This window comes from Cervus canadensis, chromosome 3 (assembly GCF_019320065.1).
Source record: "Cervus canadensis isolate Bull #8, Minnesota chromosome 3, ASM1932006v1, whole genome shotgun sequence".
NCBI classification, from domain to species: Eukaryota; Metazoa; Chordata; class Mammalia; order Artiodactyla; family Cervidae; genus Cervus; species Cervus canadensis.
Genome location: NC_057388.1, coordinates 72,858,502 through 72,872,234, shown reverse-complemented (window position 1 = coordinate 72,872,234; position 13,733 = coordinate 72,858,502). Strand labels below are relative to the sequence as shown.

Genomic DNA, 13,733 nt, shown 5'->3' with positions numbered 1-13,733 from the left:
GCCTGGGACTGACCTGGAGACCCCTGGAATAGGGAGCAGCCTGGGTATTTCCAGCTTTTCCTGCTCAGAGGACCCACCAGGGCATGTGCCCAGGGAGCTTTGCCCAAAGCAGGTGCTCTTTAAAATGACAAATGAAAGGCCCCTCACTGACTTCCCTCTGCCTATCCTGCCATGCCTGCTGGGGGTGGGCCAGGGGATGGCTTCAGAGTGCTGGTCCACCTCAGGATTCCTGCAGGATCCCCAGCGGGGGTGGGGTGGGGCCACGGCTGGTACCCAGAGGGAGGCCTGGCCCGGAGAGCCTCCTCGGATTACAGCGGATAGGTGAGCCGAGCCCTAGATACTGCGGGGGTGGTGATGACTCCGCTCACTGGCTCTGTCCTAGATTCTCTGCGCCAAGCTCTCCAATCTGCCCTGGTGCTCCCCGGGCAGCCCTCATGTCAGCCTGCACGCCTGAGAGCCCTGCCAGGTACCACCCACAGGGCCAGCAAGGTAGCCTCCTGGCCCATCTGAAGGTGTCTGCAACCAGGTGCCAAGGCTGGACCAGGAGGCCTGCTGTGTCCTTGTGGACAGGACTGAGCGGGCCTGAGGCGGCCCTGCCTCATCAGAAGTCGCTTGGACCCGTTGGGTGGGTATGTTGGGTGTATCAGATTGTTTGGAAGCCCGTACTTCTGTCCTGAGAAAGCTTAAGGTGTGAGGTACAGACAGGCAGTGGCACCTGGGGACCAGGCGTAGAGGGGAGGCTGCCCATCACCACACGAGGGTGTCTCTGGGGTGTCAGCAGGACTGCCGGGCACTGTGCAGGAGGGAGGAGTGCGTGAGGCCTTCGAGGGGCCAGCGGAGCACGGGCAGGTCCCAACAGCCCTCGCCCGGCACGGCCTAAACACGTGCAGCCATGAGGGAAGGATGTTCAGAGAAGCAGGCGGCCTGCCATCCGTGTGTCCGTGCAGCTGTGTGGCCCTGTGGCCACGTGGTCAGAAAGCTGTGAAGTCAGGCGGCCATGTGGCTATGTGGTCTGGCGATCAGGCAGGTTGGATGGCCATGTGGTCAGGCAGGCACGTGGCCAGCGCTCGCTCAGCCGGTGCCAGCCGAGAGTGTTCCCAAGGAAGGCCCAGAGGCTTTGTTTCCCTGTGGTGTGGGAGTGCAGTGGGTGACTGGGTGCCGCGTCCCTCCCTCCATGTCGGGGGTGAGCTGCAGAGGGAAGGCTGGTGGGGAGCGCCTGGCTCTGCCCACCTGGGCCCTCAATCCCCTCAGTCTGGGGCCACCTGGGAGCCTCTGTGCCTGGCATCCCTCCGTCTCCCAGGTCTCAGCTCTGGGCTTCTGCTGTTCGGGTCTCCTCACGGAGCCTCTCCGGGCCGTGGTTGTCATCACCTGCTGTGTCATCTTTGCATCCCAGCAGCCACCACTCCTGCTCCTGGCATCGGTGCCTCACGTCTGTGCCAACCTGTGTGCTGTCTACACAGCCCAGCGTGCAGGCCCACAGAAGCACCCCTGGTAGCCGCAGGCACCACGTGTCTCAAGCAACACACACAAAGACCAGAGAGGTGGATCTCTCCTATCCCTCCTACCTATAGGTGGATCTCCATCCTGTCCGTGGAGAACGGACAGGGCAGCAGGGCTGGGGCCTGGAGCTCTTCCCATATAGATCTGCCCTCCTGATCTCATCTTCAGAGACCACTAGAGTGACCAGAGGTTGGGGGGTCCTAGGACTCAAGGTGTCATTTTTGGTTCCTGTCTGGAGCTAACAGAGGCCTTGGGGGAAGCAGGGAGAAGGGTGGGAGCAGCTGGCAGAGTTTGACCTGTGGCCTCACAGAGGGGCCCCACCTGGGCGTGCCAACTACCCGAGATGGGCTTGGGAACATCTGGTCCAGGGCTTCTGCAGCCTGGCCAGCCCAGGGCCCACACAGCAGGGGAGGGACCTGCCTAGAGGTAAGGGGTCAGCTAGATCCTGGCAGAGAGCACCCAGATACACTTGAAGCAGTTTGTCCTGTTTTCCATTTATTTGCAGTTTCCCGAGACAGAACAAAATAATAATTTTGTACACTTACAAGGCTCAGAAAGAAAAGACAATGAAACTCAGCAAAAAGAGAGAAGAGGAAAGGCCGGCCAGCACCGTGTGCAGCCGACCCTCTGCAGGGCAGGCCGGCCGATGCCGCCACACCACGGACATCTAGCTAGAAGAGCGGGTGTGGCTTGCTCATGAGGGGTCATGCAAAAGAACTCTACCCCAGAAAAAAAAAAAAATCCCCAAATTATCCCAGACAGGCAGCTCCCTGGAGAGAACGGGTGAGCGGGGAGAGGAGGGGAGGAGGCCCCAGGAGGTGAGGGCGGCTGGGCCGCACACTGTCCATAGCGAGCCCTGCCGCTGCCCGAGGCCCAGGGAGCCCTGCAGATGTTTACCCTGTGTCCATGGGTGGGGACGGCTGTCCTGAGCACAGCCGCAGACAGGCAGGTGAGCGTCCACTCTGAGTGTCTGTCCATGGACAGTCCCCCTTGGAGACCAGCATCCTGTGTCCTGTTCCCCACTCTGGGCCCCTCCCTTGGCTTGTATGGGGAGAAGATAAAGAAAATCCTTGTTGAAAACAACATGAGTTGAAGGGGTAGATACTGGGGTGGGGGGGTGCGTTCTGCACCTCTGGGATCACGGCCCCTGACCACCTCCCGAGTATAGCCCAGGAGGCCAGATCATACCCACCCCCATGCCTGGCCAAACGCTTTCGGCTCTCTCTGCCACCACCTGACCAAGCGGCCTGTCCCAGAGGCTCACCATAGTGCCCACCGGCACACAGGGGGACCCGCCTCCCCACCCCTGGGTCCCTGTCGCTCGCAGCCCAGTGCAGCCCTCTGCTCCCTGCTGCTCTGGCACAAACTCTTAAAAGTGCAGCCTCTTCAGCAAACACTTGCCTGGCCCTGCCTCTACCTGGAAGCCAGAAACACCCGCCCACCTCTGACCCTTCTCTCCTTTCTGCCCCACACCCACATGGGGACGGGGGAGAAGGTGAGCAAAGACGAGAGGTACCCGAGCAGAAGAGAGGCCAGCCCAGGGGGTCCCTTCCTCAGCGGGCTGCTGCCAGCACTGTCCTCACCCATGTCTCCTGCCAGGTGTGAGATCTGAAACTAAGGTGTGCCTCCCTGGCCCCGACCAGGCCCAAGCTGGATCCCTGGGCCTCCTTGGATGGCTCAGCATCCTCCCAGAGAGGCTGGCCCAGCTGCTGCACTGATCACCCATGCCGGGAACACTGGGAGCCCACATCCACACCTTCTCAGGGAAGAGAGGAGGGAAGGGAAGTGGGAGGGAAGACAGCCGTGCTCGGGCCCCCTTGCCACCCCCCCAGTCCTCCCCCGACAACACCTGACTCTCCTGACCAGGAGCCATGCACGGCAGGGAGGATGCAGACTTCTTGGGGGGTGGGCACCACCTAGCAAACTGTTCCTCGGGCGGCAGGCCCTGGTGGACAAGTTCACTCCCCCGGCCAGTCCCTGGAGGAGGCCAGGAGCGGACAGACATGTGGAGCTTGGGTGGGGTGCGGCCGGAAGGTTCGAAGCCCCACAAATGCCAGTGATTTTTACAGCTTTTTCCCTTGTTTAGTTTTTTTTTTTTCCGTTTCATCGACGTCAATTTTGTGTGTGTGGTTGTCGTTGTCATCTTGTTTTTAAAAAGAAATCACATCTGGTCTTGGTTTTCTGCAGACACAGGCACCAGGGGAGGAACGAGGCAGACACAAACATGCGACAGGCAGGCCGTGCGCCCGAGGGCAGCTGGGCTCCAAACACCGAGTCTGTCCCGTGGTGAAACCAGCCACAGCGGCTCTGAAACGGAGCGGGCGCCAGGGCGGGCAGGTCAGCTCTGGGGGCAGCTCTCCGTCTGACCCGGGTTTGGTGGCTGCAAGGTGGGCACCTGCAGGGCTGCCCGGAAAGGGGCCTGGAGACTCTGACCCAGCGCCCGCGCTCCCCTAACACCAGGCTTGCCTTATGCCCAGGAGCCTGCTGGGCCACCCCTTCCGGCCACCCCTTCTGGCCGCCACCCCTAGGCTGCAGCCCCCCTCACCCTGGGCTGTACTCCCCTTCCCCAGGGCCTCACCTTCACTGCAGCGGGGCCACGGGCGCGCCCGAGCAGTGGAAGTGCACGTTCTGCCACTTGCCGTCTCGGCGATGCCACACGCGGGTCTCCTCGGACTGGCTGGTGCGGGGCCGGCCCTGCCCGTCGATATACTGTGTGAGGCGGATGTAGGCGATGCAGGCGGCGTCCTCGCCGATGACGTGCACGTGCGGGTTCAGGATGGTTGTGTGGATCGGCTTGCTGTTCTTGGCGAGCACTGCGGGCGGGCAGGGGCTTAGCGTTGTGCCTCCCCCCACCCAGCCCCTCTACCAGCCCAGCCTCCTCCCCCAAGAGCACCATCTGGTTCCCCCTCCCTGTCCCCATGTGTCCCTGCCCCTCATCCCTGTGGCTTGGGGGTTTCTGCCACAGAGGGTGGCACAAGTGGCTGGCTGACCCTGAGCACAGAGGGGACAGGGCTTCCCTGGGCCCCTGACTGGGGGTCCGCAGGCTCTCCAGGGGCACCCACCCTCTTCCCCCCACCCCTGCCCTGCACTCACAGTTCTCGAAGTAGAATCTGTGGAAGTCCATCCCTTCAACCAGGTTGCCCAGGGCTTCAGGCTCAAACGAGGTCAGGCCTGGGTCGCAGATTTTCCTGGGGGGCAGACCCAGGTGAGGAGGGGCCCCTCAGAACCGGGTGCTCCCATCCAGCCCCCTCCCTGTGGGGAAGCCCTCCAGGTCTACCCGCCCCACTCCAGGACAGGCCGGGCGCCCCAACTCACGCGTAGGCCTCGAAGTCGCCATTGTTGACAGCCTCGATGAGCTGCTCCGTGATCTTGATGATCTCCTGCTTCCGCGCTGTGGGGAGACAGCTGCCCAGTGACCCACCCACCACCTGTGCCCGCCCGGGAGGGTCCGGGCAAAGTACCCAGCCCCCATCCCCATCCCAAGGCTGCCCAGCTCAGACTGCTCCCTTCAAGGCCACCCACGGCTTCCCTGTTTCCAAGTCCAACGAGCTTCCATCTTGTTTGTCTTAAATACAATATCCCTACCGGTCTGGAAAACGCAGGACAGGGAAGCAAAGCCTGCCACGACCACCCTGCATCCCCAGTTCCCCCGGCTACATGCTCTGGGCCCTCAGCAGGGGATGACCCTGTGACACCGTGACCAGCCTTCCTGGCTCCTGCTCCCCAGGCATTGCTCTCTAGTCCTCCGTGTACCTGACAGCTCCTTGGGGGGCAGGTGTCCACTAGGGGTCGGCTCACAAAGCAGGGAGGGGACCGGAGGCTGCAGGCCAGGCCTCTGTGCGAAGGCCAGGAAGCAGAGCCCAGTGGAAAGCTGAGCGTGGGCCTCACCGCCTTCTCTCCATGGAAGCCCACAGACTGCCGGCTGGCCTCCCACCTCCTCCTGCCTCCACCTGTTTGTGGTCCTGGGCCCCAGGACCACTCTTCCATCCTGCACCCTCCACCTGAGGCCCTGGGCCGGCAGCCTTCTCCAGGTTACTGCCCACTTGACCTCTGGTCCTAGACGAACCCAGTCCCTGGGGTGCTCGCCTGGGGGCCCCCCTTTATCTCTTTAACTACCATTTATTTTCAGGCTACATATTTTAAACACGTGGAAGAAGCACAAAGAATAATATAACCCACACCCTGCTGGTTCACATCTGAACAATTTTCATATTTGCTTTAAGATTTCTTCCACAGAGAGAAGAGCTGCCAAAGAAAGATGCAGGTGCCTGTGTTCCCCTGAATCTGGTTCTTCACTCACTCTCCCCAAAGAAGTACCATCCTGAGTTAGGTGCTAAACCACTCCTGTGCAGATACATCGACACCCAAAGGCACACAGGAAACACACACACGCGCGTGTGCACATAGCCACGGACACACCCAGACATGGTGATTCCATAACGCAATAACACGCCAGCAGTAAAACCCAGACCCAGGAAGAGCACCAAAGGCAGCACCCCAGTCCTCTCCACAGCCCCCTCCCCAGTCACGGCCATGCCAGCCACGCATCTGTGCACCCTCACATGGGTGCTTGTGTCCCCTCCGCTCCCCGCAGTACGTGGGGACCACAGGCGCTCTGCAGGGCCACTCCTGTGGATGCGCATCCCCGCTCAACCAAGCCCAGTGACGGGCATCTATCGCTCTCCAGTGTCCAGCTGCCAGTGCAGCTGGGCTCAGCACACGTGTGAGTTGATCCATGGCCTACATTCCCAGAGCGCGGGTTGCCAGCTCCCAAAGGGTGCATGTGCCCCAGGCCCTCCCATCAGCACCTTCAGCGGTCTGGGTGTTCCCTTCTCCCAGGCGCTCAGATGGGAAGTGGACAGAGCCCACAGCAGGAGATGCTGCGTGCGAGCGGGGGCGTGCCCGTGTGTGAGCTGGGAGCCTGGGTAGTGCGGCACCGGCTCTGGACAGTGGCTGCTGGGCGAGCTCTGTGACACCCGAGAGGTTCAGGGAATGCATGCGCATGTGTGTATATGTGCCCCTTCATGCACGTGGGTGCGTACGTGTGTGTGTGTCTGCACTGCATGTGCACACACCAACCTGCCAGCACACATGCGCTTCCCCTGTCTAGAAGAGACCGTCTCTCTGCACTGGCTGAGCTGCTGCCGGCTTCCTGTTTTTGTTTCTTACAGAACTCCATGTCTGGATGTAACAGGGTTTGGGCTTCAGGCTGTCTCTGCAGAACCCAGGCCCCCGCTGGAAGCTGGCCTTCAGGAAGGGGGACCAGCTGCCCTGATGCCTCCATCCACCCACAGAGCTCTGTCCCAACACAGACACATGTGGTGGTCCCTGTCCTCACCTGCTGGATATTTCACACCTCCTTCGGCACACCCACTTCCTCCTGTGCCCACCCCATAACACTGTTTCTCCCCTCTCAGGACTTCCTCCACAGCCTGCCCACCTCTCAGCCCTCTGCCTGGGCGTTTCCCAATTCTGGGTGGCCCTCTCCTCTGGGACCTCATCCACCCCCACTTCACCTGTCATCTTCCTGGAAGTGGCCTCAAGCCTCAGTCTCTGATCTCCCACTGCAGCCCAGCTCCCCCACCAGATGCCACCCCGACGGTCAGGGCCCCTGGGCTTGTCTGACGGCAGCACCCGGCGCCTGCCCCTCCCGTCCCTGCCCTGCGCGGCTGGTCACCCTGGACCCCGCTGCCTCCTTCCTGAAGCACCACGTCCAGCCCCTGCCCAAGAGCGCCCACCTCCCACTGTGAGCTACTCTGTCAGCTCCAGGCCATCCTGCTAATCTCGCTGAGGGGATATCTACACATCCCGACCTCCCAGACACTCGTCAATCCCCCTCTTGACAGAGAGTGTGAGCTGTCTCCCCTCCCAACGTGAGCCCTCAGCCGACAACCTCGCAGCTGGAATTAAGAGACCGTTTTTTCTGTTTTGTTTCCCCAAGCACTCTGATTTTACGGCCATCCTACTGCACCATGGTAAGTGGCCGAATTTTCCACTTGATGAGGTAATGTTGAGTATTTTTAAATGAATTGTAATTAAAAATGGAGTTGGTGTAAAAAGAAAGTATTAAGTAAATAGAACTCTAAGGTCACAAAACACATTGTGAAGTCTGAAGTTTGAGAAACAGCACCCACGTCCATTCTGCAGATGGGAAAGCTGAGGTTGCACAAGCCCACCCACAGCCCAGGAATGAGCCAGACGCTCCTAACCCATGGAAGGACTCTGGCCTCTCCTTCCTTGCCATACAGAACAATCCTGCCTCCCCAGGTAACACACCACATAAAGGGACTCCTGTGTGTGGGGTGTGGGGTGGGGGGAGGGCTGGTTATCAAGGACAAGCTGCCCCCACCAGGCAACTCCAGAAATGGTCTGGCTTGGGAGAAGTCCCAAAGTTGAACCGTAGCCCTGCATCCACTCTGGCTCTCTTGGGGAGAGCTAATAGGCCAGGGAGGCCCAGACACTAGCAAAGGGTCTAGGAGGACCCTAGTGACCCCCGGTGGACCCCAAGTAGCTGCAGGGGCACCAGGACGTCCCCAGCCACAGCAGAGAGGCAGCTGCACAGGATCAGCCTGGATTGTGCATAATCCCCGATTATGGAGAACTCAGGGCGGGCACCAACCCGTTTACCACTGAGACAGCTGGAGAGCTGGCTCCCGGGAAAGGAGGCTGCCCATGACCCAGCCCAAGGATGGCCCCCTGCAGCCGGACCTCTGCGCCAGTGGGGGCAGTCCCTGGTCCCAGAGCTGGGAAGGGGGGCCATTCCACTTGGCCCACGGAGTGCCAGAACTCACCCCGAAGTGGCCACTCAGAAGTCCCTTCTCCAGGCTGGCCCCACCTGCCTCCCTTCACCCAGGACCCTGCTGGGAACCCCAGGTGGGAGGGCAGGAGGTAAGTCTAAGGGACACTGATGGGGCCACCCCTCCCCTGGGTGCCCCCCTCCCCCAGCGCTCCGCCCTCCCCTGCACCCTGTAGGCCCGGCCACACGTGCCAGGCATCCAGGCCCCAAGGTCCCCTCCACTCAATCCTGTCACAGACAGCCCCTTCTGCGGCCCCACCTCCCGAGTCAGGCTCAGGACAGACCCCTAAAGGGGCAAGCCTGTGCTGTGCCTCCCCCTCCCCCACTCCGTCAGCCTGTCCTCGGAGTTCCCCACCTGGGCCGGGCGTGCCCCAAAGGTCGGTCCTGGCCTTGGGCCAGGGTCACATTGCAGAGGACCCCTTGGACACAACCCTCCACATCTGCTACCCTCAGCTTCGTTATCTGTGAAACTAGGGTCCAGGAGGATCCTGGATTTGGGGGACACGGAGGCCTCTAAACTTGAATAAGACCCCGTACAATAGGGGACCGGCACAGGCTCCGCTGTGTGCCCACCAGCGAGACTCTGCTCTCTCACCTCTGAGACGCATCTCCACTTCCTCTAGCAGAGCCTGAGTTCAGGCCACAGCCCCCCACCCCCAGCCTCCCCCTCTGTTCCCACGGCTTCCCTCCTACCCACCCACCCCTGCCCTGGTCCCCAGGCATGGCTGGCAGGGGTCGGCACCCCCACAGCCAAGCACTCACCCAGCCTCTCCCCCGCCATGCCCGGCCCCCCAGCCCCGAAGCAGCTTCGCCTCTGAGAGCTCGGTGTCTCCCTGGAGGAGGGGGTGGCTGCTGCCCTGGGATGTCATCCATCCCTGTAAGCGATACTGGTGAGCAGTCGGCAGACGGGCTGCAGACAGCCGCGGTGGCTCCTCCCTGCCCGGGGAGGCGGCCCAGCCCAGCGCCCGCCCCCAGCCCGCCCCCCAGCCCTAGACTCACCAGCCAGGGCCGACCCCAGACGGCACGCACCCCCATCCTCACTACCACTATCCAAGAAACCTGCAGCTCACAGCCCCTGGGAGCGGAGGCTTCTCTCCCCACAGGTGCGCATCTTTAGCCGAAGAGCAGTTTCGTGTGAATTCCCTGGGTCCCCCACCCAGGAGCCGACCCCTTCCCAGAGCCAGGGGATGGCGCATCGCAGCTGGAGGTCTCCACACCCGAGAGCCCCCAGGAGCAGCCAGCGGGGCCACTCAAGGTGCTACTTACACGGGGTGAGTGGGGGGCCTGGGAGAGCCGGAGACGGGCAGGGTGGGGGGCCCTGGGCTTCTGGGGTCCCCGAACCCCTCCTCACCGTGTTCAGGATGTCAGAGATCCTGGGGGCTGGGGTGGAACAGACGAGACGTGAACACGAGGCAGGCGGGGGACACGCAGGAGAGAAAACCTATGGGCTGATGAGCCAAGCCAGAGAGAGTGGGGGGGATGGAGGGGTCATGAAGGGACATGTGGGACAGAAAGGGATGGAGAAGGGATGTGGGGGGTGGAGGGGGACGTGAGGGACAGGGGTGACAGAGAGGGGCGAGGGGGATGAGGGGGAAGCTTCAGGGATGTTCAGGCAGCTGCACCTGTCTGACCAGGTGGGGGTGGGGAAAGCTGCTGTGGGCAGAGGGTGCCTTCCATGGAAGGGCAGCCTGGCCCGGGAGAGGAGAGAGTAGTCCCGTGTGGGACAGGCCCGGGGTGGGCGCCCCCAGGTGAGGACGGGATGGGTGTGTGGAGGAGTGTGCAGAACGCCTGGCCCCTCTGGAAAACCAGTTCTGCAGGGAGGCTGGGCCCTTTCTTCTCCCTTGAAACCCACAGGCCTGTGGTCGAGAGGATTTCTCTAACAGCTCCTCGTGCCTGGATGCCCGGTGTGGGGCCCATATGAAGTCAGCGTGACTGACAAGGCCACGGCCCATGGCCCAAGAGGCAGGATACATGGCTGCTCCGGGTCTGGGAGACCCTCAGGGCGTGAGGTCTGGGGCTGGACAGCAGTGCAGGGAGCCGTGTGGGAGGTGGGGGCAGGGGAGCCAGGGGAGAGCTGCCTTGCAGAGTTAGCGCGTGCGCCCCGACGCCCAGCCAGGCTGGACAGTTAGCCAGGCCTCGGCAGCCCGGCCCAGGGGCAGCTGAGGCCGTGCATGGCAGGATGCAGGAGCCACTTGGCAGCAGAGGCAGCAGGCCTGCGGCACTACTTACATGGGGTGGGCAGGGGGCCCTCGGCTTCTGGGGTCCCCGAGCCCCTCCTCACGGAGCTCAGGATGTCAGAGATCCTGGGGGCTGGGGTGGACAGGAGCAGATACGTGAGGAGGAGGCGGGCCAGACTGGTGGAGAGGAAGCAGGCCTCCCGCTCTCTCCCGCCCCAGGGCCTGTCTCAGCACCAAGGAGCCCCGGCCCTGAGACCCCCAGGCCAGTGGAGAAGGCCCGCATGGAGGCGGGCTTGAGGGGCAGAGGTGCTGGGGAGCTGCTTTGGGGGGCTGTGAGGGGCAGGCTGGTGCCCGAGCTCGACTGGCCCTTGGCCCTCGAGCGTCCCCTCAGAGAAGCTGCAGGCCCCTCCAGGAGACCCCCACAGCAGCAGGGCCCGGCTACTTACATGGGGCGGGCAGGGGGCTAATGGGAGCCGAAGACGGGCAGGGCGGGGAGCCCTCAGCTTCTGGGGTCCCCGAGCCCCTCCTCACGGAGCTCAGGATGTCAGGGACCCTGGGGGCTGGGCAGACAGACGAGACGTGAACACAGACAGGTGAGCACACGCAGGAGAGACGAGGGGGTGCAGGAGGATGAGAGGAGGCTAAGCTAGAGAATCACACGGTGGGGTCCAGGGCTTCTGGGGCACCATCACCCCCGTGTGCCCAGGGCTGTGAGATCACAGCAGGTATGTGAGGAAGACACAGGGCCACCTGCAAGGCTGGAGGGTTGTGTACAGTGCCCGCCGGGAACAGCAGAGGGCAGGCCTGAGCCCACTGGGGCTTCTCTGCACATGACAGATGGCATAGCTGAGGCTGAGATGCCCCCGGCCCCTGCCCCATGAGGCCCCTCAGGCATTTGCTGACCGTCTCCCAGCCAGACAAGGGGCTGGCATGAGGCTGAGGCCCCTCAGGCATTTGCTGACCGTCTCCCAGCCAGACAAGGGGCTGGCATGAGGCTGAGGCCCCTCAGGCATTTGCTGACCGTCTCCCAGCCAGACAAGGGGCTGGCATGAGGCTGGCTGGCTGGTCCTCTCCCCCGGGCTCTTGCAGTCTTGGGCCATCTCAGGCCCCCGCCCGGTTGGGGTGAGGGCAGACGTCCAAGAACAGGGCCTGGGGGAGATCTGTGTGACCTCCAAGCTCCATGCCGATGGCTCAGGGCCCGCAGTCTGGGGAAATCACACAAATGTCCACTCGCCCTACATCCAGAGACCAAAGCCTTGCACTCGTTCGCTTCCACTCTAGGGCAAGGGGCATACTCAGGACAGGATCACTGCATCTCCCAAACTGGCAGAGCGGCCACCGCCGGCTCAGTGCTCATCTACACAGAGTGAGGCCGAGAGGCGGGCTCCCCAGGTGGGGGCCGGTCACCTGGCCTAGATGGAATGGAGACCAGATCCCTCCCTGGGGCAGCTGAGAAAGCTGAGGGTGGAAGAGGGGTGCCAGGGTGAGCACACAGCGCCAGGCACCCTGGGGCATTGGTGGGGCACAGACAGAGCCAGAGCCAGCTCAGCCTGGGATCCCTGAGTGGGGAACAGGGCACATGTCTCTGCAACCTGCCCCCCAGCAATGAGCCCAGGAAATGCCCCTTGCTGCCCATCCGCGTATCAACTGCCAGCTGGGTAGGCACAGGTTTAAGGACCTTTGAGAGAAGAAACAGCAAATTCAACCATAGAAACTGGGTACACAGCTCCCGGAGCAACTTGGGGGCCCCTGCAGAGAACCATCCCATCCCGGGCAGTGGCTTCCTCGCTGGTCAGGGTGCTCAGGTCTGCCAGGCTCTGCTTGGATGCTCTGCCCAAGACCGCCCAGCGCCAGTCCATACCCAGGCTCAGGTGGGGCTGTAGCCCTGAACAAGTCAGCCCCTCATCAACAAGTCAGCAAGATGTGGCCTTTGCTGTCCCAGCTCCCCACCCACCAGTGGCCTGCCCACCAGCCCCACAGGTGGGTAGGTTGGATACCTTTTGTGTCTTCATCCTCTATAGTGGTATGGGTGCTGTCGGATGATTCCTGGGGAGACAGAGGGAGGCAGCGGGTCAGGATGTGGCCTTTGCCCCCACGGGGCCCAGGCCCCACTCCCAGAAACCCACCGGCAGCAACAGAGCTTCATGCCAGGCCCAGGGGTCACCCATTTCCAGGCTGAGCCACCCACGTCCCCAACAGCTGAGGACCCCAACTCCCCTTCTGCCAACAAGACACACCCAGTGGAAAGATTAGCATGCTCAGAAGACACTCTTGAACAAGATAAAAACTGTTTTGGGTTTTTTTTTTTTTTTTAATTCCAAGACTCCTGGGGAAGCAGGAAAGCATCCACAGCCTGCCCACTTTGGCAGGCAGGGCAGAGCTTCCAGTAGCTTTCCTCAGGAAACTTGACCTGGCCAGTCAGAGTGCAGCAGCACCATACCTCCTCCCCAGGCCTGGGCCATCCAGCCAGGCCTGGCTTTACCTCTCAGGTGGCCTGAAGGGCAGAGAGGTAGCCCCAGCATCTCCTCCCTCACCCCTGGCTTGCTGCCCTTCAGATACAAAACCAGATGCCGTCCACCTGTGACCGAGTTCCCAGAAAGCTTGGTTGCTTCTCAGAAGAAACATCTTAACAGGGTCCCCAAGGAACCTCCCCCCCACCAACCTCCTTACTAGACACTGCTCTGGGCCCTGGGCCAGAAATGGGGCATCTACAGGTTGTAAGATCAGGGCCCACATCACAGAATGTTGTCTCAAGGCCCCATGCAGGGAAAGCAGGGCCCTCAACCCCAGACACTGGGTCCCAGGAACACCTATCCCTGGCCTGAGTCACAGTGGACGCCCAGGCTCTTCCTAGTACCTCGAGGCTGGGTCAGCTCAAATGCAGTGGCCCATAGCACCCCCGTCCTGGTCTGTGGCCAGGATATGTGGGGACCCTTTGAGGATCTCAGGCCCAGGGGGAGTCTGGGTGGGGGTAAGGTAGTGAGGTCCTAGAAATGCAGCTGGGCTCCCCACCCAGCTCTCCCACCACCCCAGAAAGCCAGCCCCTTCCCTGGCCGCAGAGTGAAGATGCTGATGGGATGGGAGCTGATGCCAGAGCAGAGAGGAGGAGCAGGGGAGGGGTCAGCTCAGCGGGAAGCACTGGGCGCGGCGGGCAGAGGTGAGCAACAGGTGAGGGCAGGAGGGTCTGTGCTGCCCTCCTCCTCCTGGCCCCACACTCGAGGGGCACGCAGGGCAGCCCCCTTCAGCCCTTCTCCCCTGGA

At 62.2% G+C, this 13,733-nt stretch overlaps 1 protein-coding gene across 10 annotated transcripts in view; it reads right to left on the bottom strand.

The window, feature by feature from the left end:
* Positions 1 to 1,974: 1,974 nt before the first annotated feature.
* CAMK2B (calcium/calmodulin dependent protein kinase II beta) overlaps positions 1,975 to 13,733 on the bottom strand; it is a 93,358-nt gene continuing 81,599 nt past the window's right edge. For 5 of the 10 annotated variants that reach the window (XM_043463470.1, XM_043463471.1, XM_043463473.1 and 2 more), the window contains 8 exons: positions 12,471 to 12,519; positions 10,920 to 11,033; positions 10,526 to 10,606; positions 9,563 to 9,676; positions 4,816 to 4,891; positions 4,594 to 4,688; positions 4,079 to 4,313; positions 1,975 to 3,807 (listed from right to left, as the gene is read on the bottom strand). In XM_043463470.1, the coding sequence (XP_043319405.1) occupies positions 4,081 to 4,313; positions 4,594 to 4,688; positions 4,816 to 4,891; positions 9,563 to 9,676; positions 10,526 to 10,606; positions 10,920 to 11,033; positions 12,471 to 12,519 (762 nt within the window). In that variant the 3' untranslated portion in view covers positions 1,975 to 3,807; positions 4,079 to 4,080. The remainder of the gene's footprint in view (positions 3,808 to 4,078; positions 4,314 to 4,593; positions 4,689 to 4,815; positions 4,892 to 9,562; positions 9,677 to 10,525; positions 10,607 to 10,919; positions 11,034 to 12,470; positions 12,520 to 13,733) is intronic. The other 5 variants (XM_043463476.1, XM_043463478.1, XM_043463474.1 and 2 more) reach the window with 1 other exon arrangement.